Here is a 21024-nt window from a genome sequence, read left to right as displayed (position 1 = left end):
ACAGGCAAGAAGAGTTACTGATTGGAGGAGGGAGAGGAGGTGGGAGATGGTAGAGCTGAAGGATCGTCAGCAATAGGAGACGGAGGGCAAGCCGCAATTTCACTCATGCCTGACGTCGATGGCACAGGTTCTGGTTCCCTGCTAGATTCAATTCTATCTACTCTCTTGAAAAAATGATCCAGTGATGTCTGGGTAGTAGCTTTTTTTTCTCATCATAGATGACACGGTAGCACTGGATTGCATTCTGAACGGCTGCTGCAACCTTCGTGTACCGTCCAACGTTCAGGTGCTCTGCCTCAAAAACTAACAGTGCCTCCTCAAATAAAGAAAATCCCTTTGCCATTTCCCGCGTCGTGAATCTCTTCGGTTCTTCAGTTACTTCTTCTTTCTCTTGTGTCTCTTCGTCCTTTCTCTGGGCCTCCAATTCCATCACGTCTGCATTAGTAAGCTCCTCGTGTTGCACAGCTGCTTCTGCTGATGTCCTTGCCTTTCCTATAGGAAGCCAGGAACTCCTGGATCCTCCATCTCCAGGCCTTGTTCAGGGCTTGGCTTCAGGGTCTGAGGAGTCAGAGGGGTGAGGGCAGGAGGTTCCTTTATGATGTGTTTGTGTCCCACTGAAGGCAAGACCAGAGCTGGGTGACTGGGGAGCTGCTGCCTACTCTGGAAGGCCGCCCTCCGATGGGCCGGGGTCTGCGCTTCTGTCATCCTTGAGCCAGGCAAGGATGTGGATGACAAGGTGGCAGATGGCATGGCAGGGAGCTGGGTCACGCTCTGTGTACTGAGTCACCAGGCCCTGCACACCCCACGCTGCTGCCTGGACCTCTGCCTGGCTGCCTTCCTCCTGCTGGCTGCCCCCCACCCCCCAGGGCTGCTGCTGGTCTTCCTGGAGCTGGTCTCCCACCACCAGCTCCCTTGTTGCTCTAGGCTATCCTGGCTGCTCTGCAGAGGAGACTACTGCATGTGGCCCAAGGAAGCTGAAAGAAAGGACGAGTTCTGGGCTTGGCGGGGGAGCAGGTTGGGGCAGCCTGGGTTGGGCTAGAGTGGGTGCATGTGTGTTGGAGGTGGGGAGAGGAAAAGCAAGCCAGCCTAGCAGGGAGAGAGTGGGTACATGTGGGTGCGTGAGCCTGCCTCAGCTTCTGGCAGGAGGTCAGGGTGCTGTGTGTGTAGGGAGAATCAACTGGTGGCTTTGGGGACACAGGCTTTGGAAAGGCTCTGGAGGCTTTCCAAATGAATGAGAAAATTTGGGAGATGGCAAGTGGCAGTGCAGTATGTGATGTGATCTCAAAATCTCCAAATCCTCAGTAAACCTACTAAATCCATGAAGTTCTTGGCTTAATTGGACTTTTTGTTTTTGATGGAAACCCACATGAGGCAGAGGGCAAAGGGGTTGGGGTCATGGAAACTGTAGCCCAGAGGAAATAAATTTGGGAATTGATGGAGAGTATGGGGAAGGAAGGAGGGCTCTGAGCACTCTTAAGCTGTGGAATGGGGCCCAGGCCAAGTTCAACTAGATCTTCAAGGGGCAAAGGGGTCCCTTGGCTTATAGAGGAATTGGCAGCTGAGGACCAAAAAGCTGGGATACTGCCCAGGAGGCAGCAGATTGATTGCCTGTTCCCTCAATAAGAACACAAAGACCCGGTCATTTCTATCATCTCGTTTGAGCCTCATAGCAGCACTGGGAGGGGAACCCGCCCCCTCGACACTCTGTGCTCTAGCCGAGCTAAACTACTTGTACTCCCAGAACACCATGCGCTATTGCCTCTGGGCCTTTGCACGTGCTGCTCCTTCACCCAAGAACACCCTTTCCCCCAACTTCTTTCCTCTGGGGAGAAAAGTATCCTTTAAGTATCCTTTAAGATTCAGCTCAGCCATGACCAGAAGCCATCCTGATCTCACAACCTGGGTAAGCTGCTGCCTCTGGGTTCCCATAATTTCCTGCACTTCCCTTTCTCAAAGTACTGATCACACTGTCCTGGCCTTCACAGGTCTGGGAGACTCTTTTTTTTTTTTTTAATAAATTTATTTATTTATTTGCTTTTATTTTTGGCTGTGTTGGGTCTTTGTTGCTGTGCGCGGGCTTTGTCTAGTTGCGGCGAGCAGGGGCTACTCTTCGTTGTGGTGTGCAGGCTTCTCATTGTGGTGGCTTCTCTTGTTGTGGAGCACGGGCTCTAGGCACATGGGCTTCGGTAGTTGTGACACGTGGGCTCAGTAGTTGTAGCTCGCGGGCTCTAGAGCGCAGGGTCAGTAGTTGTGGTGCACGGGCTTAGTTGCTCCACAGCATGTGGGATCTTCCCAGACCAGGGCATGAACCTGTGTCCCCTGCACTGGCAGGCGGATTTTAAACCACTGTGCTACGAGGAAAGCCTCTGGGAGACTCCTGAGCAGTGGTTTTCAAAGGGGGGGGATGCACAAGATGAGCCACTGGAGTTTAGGAAGAAAGTGTTAAAACTTCTATATCTATTTTGTTTCTAATCTCACTTTATTCTGAAGCTAGACTGCCTGCTTTTTAGCCATATGGCTTTAGTAATATGGAATAGTATTAGACCCTCTCTCAAAGGACTTTGAGAGGCTAAATGACTTAATACGTATAAAGTACTGAGAGCAGGACCTAATAATGCATTGTAAATGTTCGATAAAAGTTAGCTTTTCATGTAATTATATACGTACATGTATATCATTTATAAGTAGATAAATACACATATATTGGGCGTGTGTGCTCAAAAATGTTTTTGCTAATAGGGAACATTGCTAATTTACTAACAGGAAACTCGACTGGAAAAGTTTAGAGATCAGGCTCTGAGGATAGGGACCAGGTTTGATTCACCTCTGCATCCTTAGAGCCTAATGCTAGCCCAGGTCAGAGAGGGTCTTGATAGACAACTGTGGACAGAAAAAAATGTTGGTGGATGCTGGAGCAGAGAACTGGGATCTAGTTCAGGCTCTGTTGTTTATTTCTATATGACACTGGGCAGGGCGCTTGGCCTCTTGGGGCCTTAGTTTTCCTCTCCTGTAAAATGCCAGGCATTAATTAGACAGAGGCTAAGGGAAAGCGTGGGAAAATTCCAGACTGGATTTAGGGTGAGGGGCGCCCTCTTGTGTCCTAATGGTGTCCTCTCCCTGTGCATCCTCACCTCCATTCCTCCTCTTCAGGGCAGGTGAACCTGAAGAGGACGTTCTTACCTGACCCTGCAAAGCTGCCTTTCCAGCTTCAGAGCCTGACGCTCTGAGTCTTAAATGTCTTCAGTTCTCCTTGCACCTCACACCGCTGCACCATCTCTTTCCCCACTCAGCACCCTGCTCCAGCCGTGATCTTTTCCTTATGCAAGTATGGGGCCGAGAAGAAACCTTTGGAGTTACATGCCCCGAAGTTCAAATCCCAGCCCTGGCTCATATTAGCTATTTGATCTCAAGCAGGTCACTTCACCTGTCTAAGCCCTCATTTCCCCCTTTTAAATTGGGGATAATAATACTCATCTCATAGGGTTGTTGTGAGGTTTCAACAACAATGAGTGCTTGTAGGTTGCTGTTACATTCACTGAGTAAAATCACATGAGTTATTACGACCAATGAGTTGGAACATATTTCACAGAGGACAAGCACTTTGAATTGGGTCTTTAAAATTAAAATATAGAATTCCCTTAATTTTAACAATAGCTAACATGTGTTGAGCACTTGCCATATGCTAGGTGCTGTCAATTTCCCCCGAATCTCATAACTATTAGTAAAAATAATAATAGCTAATGATTATTAAACTCCTTCTGCCAGACACATACCAAGCTCTTTACCTATTTTTCCCCATTTATTCCTCTCACAAACCCTAGCAGGTAGATGCCATTATTATAATTCCCATTTTATAGATAAGAAACTGAGGCATAAAGAGGTTAAGTAATTTGCCCAAGGTTTCACAACTGGTGAGTGGAAAGGCCTACATCCTGCATTTGAAAGTAAGACGTTTCAAACACAAGCACCTTGACTTCAGAGACCATGCTTTACCTGCATTATCTCATCTAATCTTCACAATACCCTGCAATGTAAGTTCTGTTATATCACCTGCATTTTACCAACGAAAAAACTGAAGACAAAAGAGATGCAATAATTCGTTCAAGAACACACAGCTATTAAGTCGTTGGGCTGGGATTTGAATCCGTTTCTGACTACAAACCCCACATTCTCAAACCCATTATTAGATTGCTCATACTCCAAAGTATTCACAACGGAACAAAGCAACTGCATTTATATTAAAATTGTTGTGATTATTATTATTCTAATAACGATTAACATTCCTCCAACACCCAGGAAGTGCCAAGTTCCATACTAACTGATTTACATAATAATAGCTAATATTCGCTATTAGGACCCAAGTTCTAAGCTAATGTTTTAGGTGTATTATCCCAGTAAGCCTCACAAAAACCCAGCGACATGGATGCTATTATTATCCTCACTTCACAGGTGAAGAAAGCGAGGTTCTCAATTGATCCAAAGTTACGCAGCTTAACTGTGAGCTGGAAACTGAACCTACAATTGTTCAACTCTCTCCCGCCCACCAGTCTGGTCACCTCTAGTCACCCTCTCTCCCTTATTTCTTACTGTTTCTTCTTTGATCTCTCCAGGGCCTCGGGTTCTCGCTTCGCCCCTTCAATACACCCCGCCCCTTCTCCTTGAATGCCCGCCCACTGGGCGGTGACGTTACCCCGGAGCTTGTGGAAAGGACCGGGATCACAACAGGCCCCGCCCTCACGCTTAGACTCTGTTCCGATTTGTTCCGGTGCCGGGGACCCGGAGGAGATGACGCATCTATTGGCTGAAGGCATCGGAAAGGCGGCAAGCGGTGGGTGCCGCCCACCGGCGCTCCCGCGGTTCCTTCTGGGAGTTGTAGTCCCAGACACTCCATTCCCGGGGTGGCGCCGTTCGGACTCCGCGTCCCAGCATTCCCTGCGCGAGCCCTGGAACACTTCCGCCCTGTTGTGAAGTGGGTGTCTCGGTGGGTGAGTCCGGGTGGCGGGGCGGGGGCAGCTGAGACTCAAGGCTCTAGGCTGGAGACTTAGAAGGTGGTGGTGTCACGGGGGGCCGGGGAAGGTGAGAGGGGAGAAAGAAGCTTTTATGTGGGGTGGGGGTGAGGGGCGGTCAGAGGATGAAGCGTCCGGAGATGGAAAGGGTCAAAGAGGGGTCGGGGATGAGGAGGGAGATAGAAGGCCCTGGGAGTGTTCTTAGAAAGGTGTGTAGGTGAAGGGACCGGGAGAGGTTCTGAAGGTGGAAGGGTCTGGAGACCTTATAGGGAAGGATAGAGGATTCTGGGGCCCTTCAAGAAGTGAAGGTGAGTGGGCCTGAGCATGAAGCCGGACCTTAAAAATAGTGTTCCAGCCTGTATCTGCTCATCTAAAACAAACATCTGAGTTGATACCCCCGTACAGTTTCTCTAATGGTCTTGACCTCTGGAACCCAGTGGGTGGGACTGGCTATTGTGTTCCTCCCCAAACCTGCACCTCTTTCCTTCTGCCTGATGGAAGTGAATGGTACCAACATCCACTTTACCAGGCGCCCTCTGATTCCTCTTGCATTCTTCCACATCCAGGAATATTCAGATCTTTCAATTTCCTTAATGTATCTTGAGACATTTCTTTGTCAGGGTTTTTGCTGAAGCCTACACCTTTTCACCTCCCCAGTTTGGACAAACACATTGTAGCTACCATGATCTATTGAACCCAAATCAGATTTGGCCTTCTCCTTAAAAAGCTTCATTAACTCCCATTACCTATGGAATTAAGTCTGAACACCTTAGCCTGACATTCAAGACCCTTCATGAACTCCCTTTCCAGCCTAATCTTCGTGTTGTCAAGGTTATCCCCATATCTCGGAGAGGCTGTTTGGTTTTCCACCATTATATATGCTGTTCTGTCTGCTGAGAATACACTCCCCCACCCCCCATTCTCTGCTAAGAGAACCATTCTTTGTTCTAGAACCAACTCAAAGGTTACTTTGTTCAAGTCACCCCCCACCCCAGCTCCCACAGACCTCTTTTATTGCATTTAACCACATTTGATCATAATTATCTGTGATTTTTTTTTTCCTTTTTTGTCTCTTCCACTATACTGTGTGCATCTCCAGGACAGGAACAGTTTCTGCATCACCTCCATTTCCCCACTGCCCAGCCCAGAGTAGTAAGTACTTGATGTAAATCAAGTAAGTCAGTAAATGCTTGATGAATATGTGAATAAAGACCATCCAGGGTGAGCTTTGCTATACCAGGCTTGGAAACTGCTTCATCCAGTGGATTTCCAGGGGTGTGAGCTTTAGTCTTCTCCTGCCTGTCAGGGCTGTCTTTGCTGGAAGCTGATTCAGTGCCTATGGGAGTTAAGCCAAGGGTGGCAAATACACGGAATGTGTGCTGCTACTCCCCATTCTGTGTCTGGAAGTCACAACTCATTGGTCACAACACATACTCACATGGGATTCAGAGTCCTTAGCACAGTTGACTGAAGTTGGTGCCTTAAATGAATCCTATTTGCTCTCCCTGGTTTAAGCCCTTAAGTGTAAGGTCAGGCTGCTTTAAGCAGTAGCCTGGACCGTCAGCCAAGTGAGCTTGATAGCCTTCGGGAACTCCCAGTTTCTTTCTTTTTGGAGGTCACAGACTAGTCTTGACCTTTCCCATGGGACTGGGGCAGAGCTTCTCTTCCAGCCCACTGTTCGCTGGCACCCCACTAACCGTGTCCACATCCACAGGAGCCAGGATGCCCCTCAGCTTCCCTGGGTTTATGAAGGGATCCTGGCTTTGATGGCAGATCCCTCATTGCTGAGAGGAATCTGTACCCTTTCTAGGTCTTCCTGGCTATTGGAAGAGACCTTTGAAATCATTTAGCTGAAAGGTGGCAAAGTGACAGCCCATGCTGAATGAAGCCTACCATCATGCTCTATTTAATCCTTATGGTGTTTGAAACAATTTTGAGTTGGTTGCCAGCATTTAGAATTGCAGAGTTCTAGCTTCTCTGGGAAAAGTTGGAAGGCCTGGGAACACTGGGCCAATGTGCGTCCTGGTGCTCTGTAGTTGGCCGCAGTCTCCACTCCACTCGTGTACTCATTTACATTGCCTGACCCATAGCCATTTAAATTTGTAACCATTGATTCTAGTCTCCCTGTTTCTTTGCTGTGCTCCCATCTTACTAATTGGGGAGACTGGGGCAGCTGCTGAGTAGAGTCTGGCTGTAAGCTGCAGTATAGGTAGGCAGCTGCCGAGGCTACGTGACCTGTACAAAGTCACACAGCTGGTAGAAGGCAGGAGTGGAACTGGAACCCTGATCTGCTCACTCCGGCCTTCATGTTCTTTGCACTCTCCATACCATCTTCTCAGGGGTTTGGAATACTGGCCAACCTAGAGGAGGCTCTGTGTGATGGTTAAGAAAAATGACTGGAGAAAACTGGGCTTAGATCCCAACTCTACCACTTGCTGGTTGTGGAACCTCACATGAATCTTCTTCATAGAAGCTCAGTTCCGTATATGTGAATTGGGGACGTAGTGAAGTCATACCTTACAGGCTAATCATATTCTGACGTCAGCACAGAAGGTGAAAATCACATTTAAACAAAAATCACAGTCAGCTTGAAAATCCTTTGGCTAGGAGCCATTTAGAAACCAACATGCTGTCTTTTAATAAGCTAATAGCACAGCTGGGGTTTATTGGTTGAACGTTAGATGAAAGAGTTGGCTTGTGTTTAGTGACCACAGTGTATGAAAGGCACCCTGCTCACTCTCAGTGGAAAGAGGCTGGGGGGAGCTCAGTCAATCTGGGGACTAGCAGAGTCATGGGTATCATCACCACCTGCTCTGGAATAGACACATCGTGAATGGAACTGGCTGCACTATTTAAATTATGTCCTTTCCTTCTCTTTCTGGTGTTTGTATGTAATTTAGTGTGTGTAAGTTACAGATCAGTGTAAGTCAACTCAACACTAATGACTCTTCAGCTGCTTGCCTGGAAGATTCAGTGAGATCAGGAATGTAGAACACTTAGCACCAAGCCTGGCACCCCATGGGCACTCAATCAATGGATACTCTTTGAGGTTGCTGATCCTTGTGAGCCCCCATATTTCTGGTAGTCTCAGGACTGAGGAATGCCGTTGTCCATTTTTCCTCTGTCAGCTCTGTGTGAAGTCTGCTTTGCTGACTGTGTTGACCTCCCTCTGTGGCTAGACTGCTATTCATATTTGTCTAGGAGCAGAAAAATCTTTCAGATTGTATTTGAAACTAACCTTTGCAACTTTCAAGTATTCCCAGAAGAAAATACCTATTATCTGAGACTCTTTGGGCCTGGTGGGGCTACTAATTGCCTGTTTTTGTTAGTGTTCACTCTGTGCAGGAGCATACACTTCTTTGCTTGCTTTATTGACTGTCTCTCTCATTAGACTGTAACTTTGATGAAGGTGGAGACTGTTTGTCTTACTCACTGTTGGTGCTTTAGCTCCCAGTACAGTGCAGGGTCCATAGTGGGACTCTGCAGATGACTGGCGAATTAGTCTTCATGTGAGACAGTGATGCAATTGTGTTTGGACTAGTGCATGATTAAGGTGTGGTTAAAAAAGAAATTTCATGAAAGGTTAATTCTTTAGCTCAATGTAAATTATGGACCTTCCATAGCCCATTAGGCTTTTGATGTACCCGATTTACCATTTTAATAAAAGGCAAAATTTCCGATGGCCCTGCTATTTATTGGACACTGGGTTGGGTACTGTGGATACAGAAATGGGTAAGATATAGTAGTGGCTCTAGCAATACAATCTAATGGGACTGTCAGATGTAAGAATAGTTCACAACAATAGTGTCAGGTAACATCTATGTTAGAGGTATGTGCCAAGTGCTTTGGGCACACAGGATGAGGGGAGGTGATTTTTGGAGAGTGGGGATGGGAGCTGGGCATGACAAGGGCATGTCAAGAAACTCTTAACAGGTGAGGTGACATTGAGCTGGTAGCTGAAGGACAAGCAGGAAGTTGCCAGGTGGTCATGAGTTGTGTTCCTAGCCTCTCCCTATGTGTGTGGAGGTCCTTAGGACAAGCCTTTATTTTTCACCACCCTTGCCTGTTTCCAGGCAGTCCAGTCAGATGGCCTAAAATCGAAACATCACCCTCCCTCCGTTCTCAATTCAGCTGTGTCATTCCCACTTGGAAGCAGCTAATAGCCTCCTGTGAGTGGGCGTTTTTAATGTTATATATATCTGTTGGGAGTGACGCAGAGAGCTCATTTTTCCAGATAACCCAGCATGAGTGTCGTCAGAGTCTTCATTGTGTAAAAGAAGCAACCCCCAGGCGTTCACTCAACAAGCATTTACTGAGAGCCTCCTGTTTTTAGTGCACCTTGCTTATTGTGGGGTGGCGGAGGGGAGGGGTGTGAAAAAAAAGAGTGAGCTATATTCCTTGCCCTCAGTGAGGCTGTAATCTTTCTGGGGACACACATGTGTACACACAGCCCTCTAGTACAATGTAGAACATGGGAAGTGTCACAGAGATGGAAATAAAGAGGAGAAAAGAATTCCTTTTGACATCAGCAAGAAGGTCATTCTCTGTTTTTTAATCTAGAAAGTGATTAATTATAATCCTTGCTTCATGACCCATCGCTGTTATCAGTTGACCATTATTTCACTGTTTATTGAGTGCTTCCTCTGTGTGCTGAGTGCTGTGCTAGGTCCCTTAGGAAGCGTATGATCTAGTGGGTAAGATAATTACAATAAAGTATGATGAGGATAATGGTAGAGAACACCTAAGGTGGCATGGGAGCGTGTGGCTGAGGATTGAATCTTGTTTCAGGGCACAGGGAGGGCTGCTTGGAAAAAGTACAATTTCAGCTGACAGCTACGTGAAGAACGGGACGAGACTGTTCCCAAAGGAGACGGTGGCGTGTGGGAGGGTTCAGAGGGCAGCCCAATGCAGGAGCCACGAGCCGTGCCTGAAACACCCTGCTAAGGGGGAGCGTGGTCAAGAGATGAGGTGGAGACTTGGGCAAGGCTTGCCCTTTATCCTGAGGGCAATGGGAGGTCAGTGGAGGGTGTTTAGCAGGGAAATGACATGGTCAGATTTTGATCTCATCTGGTTGTGTGAAGAATGGACCAGGGGTTGGGGTGAGGGGAGTGAAGGCAGGGACATGAGTTAGGGGGCTTATCAAGTGAAAGCATGATGTTTTTTTGGACAAGGAGGTGACACAGGCTGGGGATGGAGATGCTGAGAAGGCCAAGAAGACCCAGCTTGGTGATGAATGGATGTGGGGAATCTTGGAAAAATATGATCACCACATTTCTGGCATGGGTACCTTGATGGAAGGTGGTGCCTTCACTGGATGGAGAGCTCCAGAAGAGGGAAAGGTTTTCAAGAGAAAATGATGAATCCAGTTTTTGACCCACTGAGTTGGAGGTGCCTAAGAAAGAGTCAAGTGGAAATGCCTTGTAGGTGGTTGGACTTTGGAGCCTGGAGACAGGTCTTGGCTGGAGTTTTGGGAGTCATCAGTTTAGAGATGGTGAAAAATGGCAAATGGGTGGGATGACCGAGGGAGAGTGTAGAGTGAGGGATTTTGCAAGGAGAGCACCCTTAGAGGAAAGCTTAAGGCCCAGGAAGAAAGACCTTATGGAGGGGGCGACATTTGGAACCCAACTTGAGGGAAGGTCAGACTTGGGACACATGTAGAGGGAGGAAGGCTGGGCTGGGACCAATCATGGCAGCCTTGATGCCCAGCTAAGGCGTTTAGGGTGTCCCAGAGGATTTAATACTGTGCTGTCTTCCTCCAAGGTGTGCTGGCTGCTGGTTTGGTGGCAGATTGTGGACTAACTTCCTGCTTATGGGAAAGGGCGTTTCTTAGCAGTCCCACCCCATGCAAAGCAGCGGAAGGTGTGTGGGGAGTGGGGAAGGGGAGGCTCCTGGTCCTTTGGCTCACACTGTCCCTTGTCTTTCTGCCTTCAGAGCCTGGGGGAGCATTTCCTCTCCCAGGAGCCCCTTGAGGACACACTACAGATGCAGGAAGACATTGCACAAGGACGGCCCAGGTGAAGGGAGGCGTCCAGGAGAGACCATGGCTGTAACCCTGGAAGCCCGGGCCCAGGCCTCCCCGCTACCAGAGCCTGAAGAACTCCTGATTGTCAAGCTGGAGGAGGACTCGTGGAGACCAGACTCCCAATCCCGGGAGAAGGACCATGACCCTGTCCCTGGCCCTGAGGCCTCCCGCCAGCGCTTCAGGCAGTTCCAGTACAGGGATGCGGCGGGACCCCACGAGGCCTTCAGCCAGCTCTGGGCACTCTGCTGTCACTGGCTGAGGCCGGAGATCCGCCTCAAAGAGCAGATACTGGAGTTGTTGGTGCTGGAGCAGTTCCTGACTATCTTACCCAGGGAGGTCCAGGCCTGGGTACAGGCGCGCCACCCTGAGAGCGGCGAGGAGGCGGTGGCCCTGGTGGAGGATTGGCACCGAGAGGCGCGGGCCGCGGGACAGCGGGTGAGGCAAATAGTCTGTTCTCCAAGGAACAGGTCAGGCAAGGTAGTGGGGCTGCAGCTAGGTTGATAATTGCCAAAACCACAATAATAATATTATCAAGCATCTGACATTTATTGAACACTACCATGTACCAGGCACTGTTCTAAGTGCTTTCCATGTATTAACTCATTTAATCCTGTCACCAGTTAAACGAGATAGGTACCGTTAGCCTAATTTTACCCATGAGGAAACTGAAGCAAGGGAGAGAAGGGTAGTTGGCTCAAGGTCACTGGCTACTAGATGGTAGAGGCAGGATTTGAATTCAGGCAGTCTGATTCTGAAGCCTGGATTTGTAACCACTGCTCTAAGCTGCCTCTCAGTACCATATTCACAGTACATTTAATTTGTATTGTGTTTTATACTTAACAGAATCTTTTTACGTATGTGATATCTTTGGATGCCTACAGCAGTAATGTAGGTAGACAGGAATAGCATTATTGGCCTCATCTTATAGATTAAACTAAGGCCCCCAAAGTCAGGTGGCTCACAAGGCTCCATCAGTATGAACCAGAGCCTAAACCCAGATCCTTAGGTTCCAAGTTCATTGTTCTTTCTACTACATGAGAGAGGCCTTATCTGCAAACCATGGGAATTGAAATATCTCTGAGTCATGAGGCTCAAACGAGATATTAACTGACATTTTTTGAGCACTCACTGTGCATCAGACACTGTTCTAAGCTTTCTGTATGTATTGCTCATCTATCTAATCAACCCAGCAACCCAATAAGGTAGGTGCTGTTATCATGGCCATTTTTTCAAATGGTTCAACAGACCCAGGTAAGTAACCTGTCCAAATTTATAGAAGTTGTAGAGCTGAGATAAGGGAAAGTATTGTGGATTTAACATTCACAGTTTAAATAATTTGCAAGAGACCCTGAAAGCCCATGATAATAATTTATAATTTTGCTACAACACAAAGTTTGAATCCTGCTTCGAAGCTGGAACTTGTCGAATAAGCCCTTCAGCTGGCTGTGGGCTGAGCCAGCCACATAGAGCCTTCATCTCAACATACCCTTGGTGCTTCCACTTCTTATACAGTCAGTAATTCTTGTGATATTATACTTAATCACATTTCTTTGGGGGAAATCATAGGTTTGAGGACATATCCCTGTGCACAGTAGGGGTTTTCTGTACGTTGTAAAAAGTAAAGCTCTATACAGATGTGAGACTAGGGGCCAGAAAGATTTAAGGTCTGTGGCTTCGCTTTTTGGATTCCTTTACAAACTGATTGAAGATACAGAAAACATAATATTTAAAGTTAGAGACCTAAATCTGAGAGAGTATACCTTATTTTAATATATTACCGCACCCTCCCAGATTATTTCTTTTAAAGAAACCAGCTATTTGTTTTAAGTGGCAGTGAAGAAACATATGGACGTCTTAGGGCTTCAGAGCTAGAAGATGAAGAACTTGAAACCCGGAGATGAGAATTGACTTTAATCAAGGTCTTTATAATTCTTCATCTGTACAATGAGAAGGTTGGACTAGACCAGAAGTTCTCAAATTATACCCCTGTGAACTGAGCAATCTAAAATTGAAAAAGAAAAAAAAAGGGGTAACGGAATCTTCTCTATAATGTGTTTTTTTCTTCTGTGACTTTTATTTTCATATTTTAACTTTTCTACCTGCTCCTGCGTACTCACAAATGTCAAAACAAATGGATAAGTAGCAGAGAAGCTTGTTGTTTCCCCCTAGGCACATATGCTGTAGCTTGTGATCTTACATTGTAAGGTTGGTTACAGTCTCTGCAGGTGAAATTTTTCCAAGTCTTAGTAATGGAATAAAATACATTAACTATGTTCCTCAAAAAGAACCACCACCTGAAAAGGGTTGCTGTCTAAATGCCCTCTAAAATAGTTTCCTTAAACAAATCTTTCAGCTTTGCTATTTTGTGATTTTGAGCTTGTTTATTCTGTCATCACCCTCTTGCACAGCCCCTCTCCCCATCAGGTTAAAAAAAAAAAAAAAAGAAAAAAGGCTAATTTTTAGAGCAATTTTAGTTTCATGGCAAAATTGAACAGAAAGTACAGAGTTCTGGGCTTCCCTGGTGGCACAGTGGTTAAGAATCCGCCTGCCAATGCTAGGGACATGGGTTCGAGCCCTGGCCCGGGAAGATCCCACGTGCTGCGGAGCAACTAAGCCCATGCGCCACAACTACTGAGCCTGTGCTCTAGAGCCCACAAGCCACAACTACTGAGCCCACATGCCACAACTACCGAAGCCCGTACGCCTAGAGCCCGTGCTCCGCAACAAGAGAAGCCACCGCAATGAGAAGTCCGCGCACCGCAACGAAGAGTAGCCCCCACTCACTGCAACTAGAGAAAGCCCGCGCACAGCAACAAAGACCCAACACAGCCAAAAACAAATAAGTAAATAAATAAATAAATTTATAAAAAAAAAAAGTACAGAATTCTTATTCACCCCCTGCTCCACACATGCACAGCCTCTCCCACTGTCAGCATCCCCTACCACAGTGGTACACTTGTTACAATCCCTGAACATTGTCGTCACCCACAGTCCATGTTTACATTAGGGTTCACTCTGGGTGTTGTGCATTCTATGGATGTGGACAAATGTATAACGGCATGTGTCCACCATTATAGTATCGTACAGAATAGTTTCACTGCCCTAAAAATCATCTGTGCTCCACCTATTCATCCCTCCTTTCCCCCTAATTTCTGGCAACCACAAAGCCACAGATCTTTTTACTATCTTCATAGTTTTGCCTTTTCCAGAATGTCATATAGTTGGAATCATACAGTATATAGCCTTTTCAGATTGGCTTTTTTCAATTTGTAATGTGCGTTAAGTTTCCTCCATGCCTTTTTATGGCTTGATAGCTCATTTCTTCTCAGTGCTGAATAGTATTCCATTGTCTGGATGTACCACAGTTTATTTGTCTATTCACCTACTCAAGGACCTCTTGGTTGCTTCCAAGTTTTGGCAATTATGAATAAAGTGGCTGTACACATCCATGTGCAGGTTTTAGTGTGGTGCACAGGCATTTTTGATGGATTCTTTTTTTTTTTTAATTGAAGTACAGTTGATTTACAATGTTGTGTTGATTTCTGCTGTACAGCAAAGTGACTCAGTTATACATATATATACATTCTTTTTTATATTATTTTCCATTATGGTTTATCACAGGATACTGAATATAGTTCCCTGTGCTATACCATAGGACCTTGTTGTTTATCCATTCTATATATAATAGTTTGCATCTGCTGACCCCAAACTCCCAATCCATCTCTCCCCTGACCCCCCTCCCTTCGGCAACCACAAGTCTGTTCTTTACGTCTGTGAGTCTGTTTCTGTTTCATAGATAGGTTCATTTATGTCATATTTTAGATTCCACATATAAGTAATATTGTATGGTATTTGTCTTTCTCTTTCTGACTTACTTCACTTAGTATGATAATCTCTAGTTGCATCCATGTTGCTGCAGATGGCATTATTTCGTTCTTTTTTATGGCTGAGTAGTATTCCATTGTATATATGTACCACATTTGATGGATTCTTAATTCACCTTACCCCAACCAATATCCTACTGAATTTTTGCCTCCTGATTGTCACTTGAATCTACTTCTTTCTGTGTCTACAATGACTATCCATGGAATAAGAATCTTTGCTTAGGTGTAGCAATAGTTGGAGGAGCTAGGGCTGCGAGTGAGGATTATTGTTGGGTCTAGTCCACAGTACTTCTGTGGGTTATAAGATTGTAACTATAACAAAGTTATTTTTATCTTGAACACAAAGTTATTATTTTCTAAAAATGTTGATAAACAGGTGTTTTCTCTCTGTGAACCACACAGGACATTGGTGGGTCCCCTCATTGGGAATGGCTTTTGATGATCATGGCCCATTCTTATATATCTTCTCAAAGATAAAATTCCTCTCTGTGAGAGTGGATTTGAGTTTTCAGATTGGCCAAAAGATTTTTGGAGTGAAGTTTGGCAAACTCAATAATAAAGTTTGATGAAGATGGATATTATTTTGGGTAAAAAAAATAAGGTTCAGGGCAATGTATATATATAGTTGCTATCTTTTGTATAAAAATGGGGAAAAATAAGAATATATATTTACAGTTGCTTGTATATAAAGAAACTTGAAAGGATGCAGAAGAACCGTGTTTACCTGTGGTGAGGAGTCCAGGAAAATACTGGGCAGGTGGAATGGAGACAGGTGGGGATGGGATATTTTCACTGATTATATCCTTGTGTATATTTTCTATTTTTGAACCATGTGAGTATTGAAAATGCCTATTGAAAAAATTGTAATACTTTTTTTAAAGTTAGGTGTTTCTATGACACAATGAGATTGTTATATTGTTGGGGTTTTAGGGCCAGGAAATAACATCTCAACCACTACCTCTGAATCTGGAACCAATTGAGAGAGAGTTAAGAAATTAGCTTTATGATTGTTAGAGCTGAATTGGGTAATGTTATCTCTTAATTGATTATTTCCTTTTATTGTATGTATATTTTCCATATCTGAGTACTTTTTTCTGTACTTCTACATTGAGATTAAAATTGCCACTCCTGTTTTCTTTTTGCGTTACAGTGCCTTATCTCTGCATATCTTTCTGTTTTGAGATCAGATGTGCTTTTCTGAAACAGCACATTCTTTCATTTCATTTTAAAATTGTCTTTGCCTTTCAGCAGGAATATTTAGAGCAATTACATTTAGAGTTATAGTTGTATCTGCTTTTATGCTTCCTTTTGCCTTTTAACATATACCTGGTTAACTTTTATTTTGTTTTTTTAATGTCACAAAAATTTTACATAATTTATCTTGTTATGATTCAAAAATGTTTTGAGTAGTAGTGGCCTCATTTAGACACTTGTATAGCCTTTCTGTGTTGAATAGAAAGTACTCATTTGGTGGTATAAATGCTGGTATGTTTACTGAAGTTAGTCTGATGGCTTTGTCGTCAAACGTTAAGCCATCTTTGGTTTTTAAAAAGAGCCTGTTAACCTCTGAACCACAGCTGTACTCAAAAGAGCATGCCCTGCCCTACCAGTTATTGAACTTACGGTTGGGAATTTTGGCTGTCTGTGTGTAGGAACTGGAATTGTGTGCAGAAGAGACCAGGTCCTTAAAGACAATGAAGGAATCTCAGAGCTTCCAGCGGTGGCCAGCAGATCACTGGCCCGAGGGACAGTCCCAGAAGCAGCGGGTGAAGAATCCATGTCCTGACCTTCCCAAGCATCTAGACACCAAGATGGCACCACAGCCCTTGAAAGAGAGTGGTGAGTACCAGGAGTCAGGGACCATCAGGGAAGAGGGGTAAAGGGCGGGGGTGAGGAAGGGTGCCTGAGGAGGGATATGCAGAATTCAAGGCAAGGGCTACAGTAGTGTCTGATGGACACCCTGAGAAGTAAGAAGATGAAGCTCCCAATGGTGTTAGCATACCCCACTGTAGCTGAATCATGTAGCAGGTTCAGGCTGGGCCTGGGGCAGGCTGGTGATCTTAGGAGTTCAGGGCTGACATCTCACACATGGCAACTTAGGAGCTAGATACTCTAGAAGGAAAGAAAGTGGAAGTCTGCACTGGCTACAGGAATAATCTCAGTTTGATCCAAGCAAGGCTTTAGGAAAGCTGGACCTGAGAGGGAGGTGGTTTTTTGGGAACCAGAGCTTGGGTTTCAGAGATATTTTCTCCTCAGCTGTCCTCACTCCCCGAGTCCCTACTCTACCAAAGATGGGGAGCATTGGAGATTGGGAGGTGACAGTGGAGTCCCAGGTAAGCTGCTGTTTGTTCCTCCTTTCCTGTCATTACTTCTCCTGTGCCCTTGCCCTGCTCCTCTCTTCTCTCTCTGCCCTGCTGTCGGGTGCAGGTTGCGAGCCTCTGCCCCTCATCCCCCGTCCGCTGGGCCTCTCCTGGGTCAAGCTGCTCCTTAGGATGCTAGCCTCACACATGGTATCGCTGTGTCCATTATATTTCCTGGGGCCTGGTGGGACTCCCAAGCTGTTTTGAAGGGTCAGTGACATTTGAGGTCCTTCTGTTGTACATCCCGCAGGAAGCCCTGGGTCCCGGCAGACACGCTGAGAAGGAGTTCTGCAAGGACCCCCCAGGAGACAGCTGTGGGAACGGCCTGCCCCTGGGTAAGGAAACAGTGCCCTCTGGATAAGATACGGTCGGGTTTCCGGTACACTCAGTTCCCAAGGAGTGTTTCATCACTCCCTAAGACTCATGGCTCTGTGAAGTCTCTGGAATTTCAGACCTAGGGAGAAGATGTGCTCTTTGTGGCCAGCACTGTGGCAGCAGGGAGGGGGTGTGGGGAGTGGATTTCTGGGCCGGCAGGCTGGCTGCCAAGAGCCTGCCCTCTCAGCACTCATTATCTTTTATTTCCTCAGTACATTCACCACCGTCCCAGGGCTGCGCCCAGCCTGCTGGCCCAGAAACCCAGTCTTTTCAGCATCAAACAAGGTCCATCTCTCGGGGCAGAGTCAAGTAAACTACGCCCAGGAGACTGACGTGTTTAAACCACAGTGAGAAATAAATATCACAGGGCTCAAAATACTTGAAGCCCATATGACCAGCACAGACCCCTTTCTCTTTAGGCACATTTTCACAGGAAGTCAAACAATAATGAACATTTCCCCATGGAGCCTGGGATCAGTAAGAGGAGAGTTAGACGTGAGAGTGGGATAAGGTAGAGAGACAGTGGCAGGTCTGACTCACGGCAGTAAAGTAAGACACTAGGAGCTGTTGGCTACTTGCTGGGCAGTGTATCCTTTTTACACATGATGAAAAGTGTGCCCTTTTTACACATGATATCTGGGGAAAATAGTGTTCAAAGGAACAACCTTTGGGAAATGCTGAACTATAGAATCCTTAAGCCTCTTTTAGCTCTAAACTCTTTCATCTAGTTTTCTTCAAATATTTATTTTAATTAAATACTTCCTATTTGCTGGGGTTGGGAGCTATTGGGACATCTGTCCTTTAAACACAGCTAAGTGTTTTGAGAAATATGGAAATTTATTTTCTCACAGTATTGGAAGTCTAGAGGAGGGTGTGCTCCAACCACAGTACAAACTGGCTCGGCAACTTCACAGCGGACCTGGATTCTTTCTCTCTGCTCTGCCATTCTTTGTGTCAGCTTCATATTAAAGCTATTTTTTGTCATAGACAAAAGGTAGATGCCAATGGCATTTGAGACCTCAAGTTCCTAGCAAGAGGGACTCACACCACACACAACCTTTCCTCCAACTGTTAAATTTATTCTGATTTGGCTAATTTAGGGCATGTGCCCATCTGTGAACCAGTAACAATCACTCTTTTGCATGATGTATTTCATGACACCAACCAAAAAGCAAATGAACAAAGCATACAGGTCAATATATTTCTGATGAGGTTACCTCTAGTTACCTCTCCCTTTCCTTCCAGACCTCTTAAGGGATTAGCTTGGGAATTTCTCTTTAGTTTCTTGCAGGCAAATGTTTCAAGGACTTCTTAGACAAACGCTTTGCTCAACAGATCATTTCCACTTAATCATGTCTCTTCTTCCTTTTGTATAGGAGTTCCAGTTTCAAAACCAACCATCATCTCCCAGCAAGAGCAAGGACCAGAATTTTGGGGTCCAAGACTTGTAAATTCTGGACAAAAGAACCCTGCAGATTACAGCTGGGATACTGAGCAAACAAAACCAGCTCAGGCTTTGGCCTGGAGGGATTCCAGGGCCTGGGAAGAACGATATCAGTGGGACATGGAGGATGTGAAAGTATCAGGTGTGCACTGGAGCTATGAGGAGACTAAGACTTTCCTGGCAATTTTGAGTGAGTCTCCTTTTTCTGAAAAACTCCGGACTTGTCACCAGAACCGCCAGGTGTACCGGGCCATTGCAGAGCGGCTGAGGGCACAGGGCTTCCTGCGGACCCTGGAGCAGTGTCGCTACAGAGTCAAAAACCTCCTACGGAATTACCGGAAAGCCAAGAGCAGCCACCCGCCGGGGACCTGCCCCTTCTATGAGGAGCTGGAGGCCCTGGTGAGGGCTCGGACGGCCATCAGAGCCTCAGATGGCCCAGGAGAGGCTGTGGCTCTGCCCAGGCTGGGGGACAGTGACATGGAGGTGGATGAGCAGGAGGAAGGGGGCTGGGAGCCTGAGGAAACAACGGACGACTGTAATGGTGATGACAGTCACCTGGCCACTGAAGAGTTCGTCCACGGACCCAGGATTCCAGGGGGCCCAGCTCTGCTCCAGAGTCGTATTGGTAAGAACATCGGGGCTTAATCGGATCCAGATTCCAACCCTCTCACCAACCAAACCTCTGCTCTCTAGTTCAGGGCACAGTCTGGAGTGATGCTGCTAGAGTAGGTCATCCTCAAGCTCTTCTTCTCTCTCCTATGATCAGTTCTGCTTGTTTGAGTTTTCTTAGTTATAGAAGCAAACACTTAAATTTTTTTGTTTAATTTTTGTACAATTTTTAAAGGTTACTTTCCATTTACAGTTATTACAAAATTATTGGCTATATTCCCCATGTTGTGCAATACATCCTTGAGCTTATCTTACGCCTAATAGTTTGTACCTCCCATTCCCCACCCCTATATTTTCCCCTCCCCACTAGTAACTACTAGTTTGCTCTCTTATATCTGTGAGTCTGCTTCTTTTTTGTTATATTCACTAGTTTGTTGTATTTTTTAGATTCCACATATAAGTGATAACATACAGTATTTATCTTTCTCTGTCTGACTTATTTCACTTAGCATAATGCTCTCCAAGTCCATTCACGTTGCTGCAAGTGGCAAAATTTTGTTCTTTTTTATGGCTGAGTAGTATTCCATTGTATATATATATTCCACATCTTCTTTACCCATTCATCTGTTGACGGACACTTAGGTTGTTTCCATGTCTTTGCAATTATAAATAGTTCTGCTATGAGTATTGGGGTGCATGTATCTTTTCAAATTAGTTTCTTTGTTTTTTCAGATATGTACCCAGGAGTGGAATTGCTGGGTCACATGGTAGTTCTATTTTTAGTTTTTTTGAGACACCTCCATACTCTTTTCCACAGTGGCTGCACCAATTTACATTCCCACCAACAGTGTACACTAGGGTTCCCTTTTCTCCACATCCTCGCCAACATTTGTTATTTGTAGACTATTTGATACTAGCCATTCTGACAGGTGTGAGGTGATATCTCATTATAGCTTTGATTTCCATTTCCCTGATGATTAGCAATATTGAGCATCTTTTCATGTGCATGTTGGCCACCTGCACTTCTTCTTTGGAAAAATGTCTATTCAGTTCTTCTACGCATTTTTAAAATTATTTGCTATTTTGATGTATGCTTTTTTATATATGTTGGATATTAATTCCTTATTGGTCATATCATTTGCAAATATTTTCTCGCATTCAATAGTTTGTCTTTTCCTTTGGTTGGTGGTTTCCTTTGCTGTGCAAAAAGAAGCAAACACTTTTAAAACCTTAAGCAACCTTAAAGAGCTAATTCAGTATTTCCCAGAGTGTGTCACTGGTAGTATGGGGATGATCATAAGCGTTACCTGAGTGAACTTTTAAT

At 45.5% G+C, this 21024-nt stretch overlaps 1 protein-coding gene and 1 pseudogene across 2 annotated transcripts in view; both read left to right on the top strand.

Annotated features, from left to right (window-relative positions):
- The first annotated feature begins 456 nt into the window (after positions 1–456).
- On the top strand, positions 457–4783 carry LOC309621393 (toll-like receptor 12; annotated as a pseudogene). Its single transcript has one exon. The product of its transcript is annotated as a toll-like receptor 12 (transcript).
- A 164-nt stretch (positions 4784–4947) lies between these two features.
- The window catches only part of ZSCAN20 (zinc finger and SCAN domain containing 20), a 32776-nt gene continuing 16699 nt past the window's right edge, over positions 4948–21024 (top strand). The window contains exons 1-6 of the mRNA XM_082403582.1: positions 4948–4981; positions 10938–11463; positions 16565–16751; positions 17169–17245; positions 17523–17607; positions 19024–19716. Coding sequence (XP_082259708.1) covers positions 11047–11463; positions 16565–16751; positions 17169–17245; positions 17523–17607; positions 19024–19716 — 1459 coding nt within the window. The 5' untranslated portion in view covers positions 4948–4981; positions 10938–11046. The remainder of the gene's footprint in view (positions 4982–10937; positions 11464–16564; positions 16752–17168; positions 17246–17522; positions 17608–19023; positions 19717–21024) is intronic.

This window comes from Balaenoptera borealis, assembly GCF_965194805.1.
Source record: "Balaenoptera borealis genome assembly, chromosome: 1".
In the NCBI taxonomy this organism is placed as follows: domain Eukaryota; kingdom Metazoa; phylum Chordata; class Mammalia; order Artiodactyla; family Balaenopteridae; genus Balaenoptera; species Balaenoptera borealis.
The sequence above is the reverse complement of the archived record's forward strand: the minus strand, read 5'-3'. Positions and strand labels throughout refer to the sequence as shown.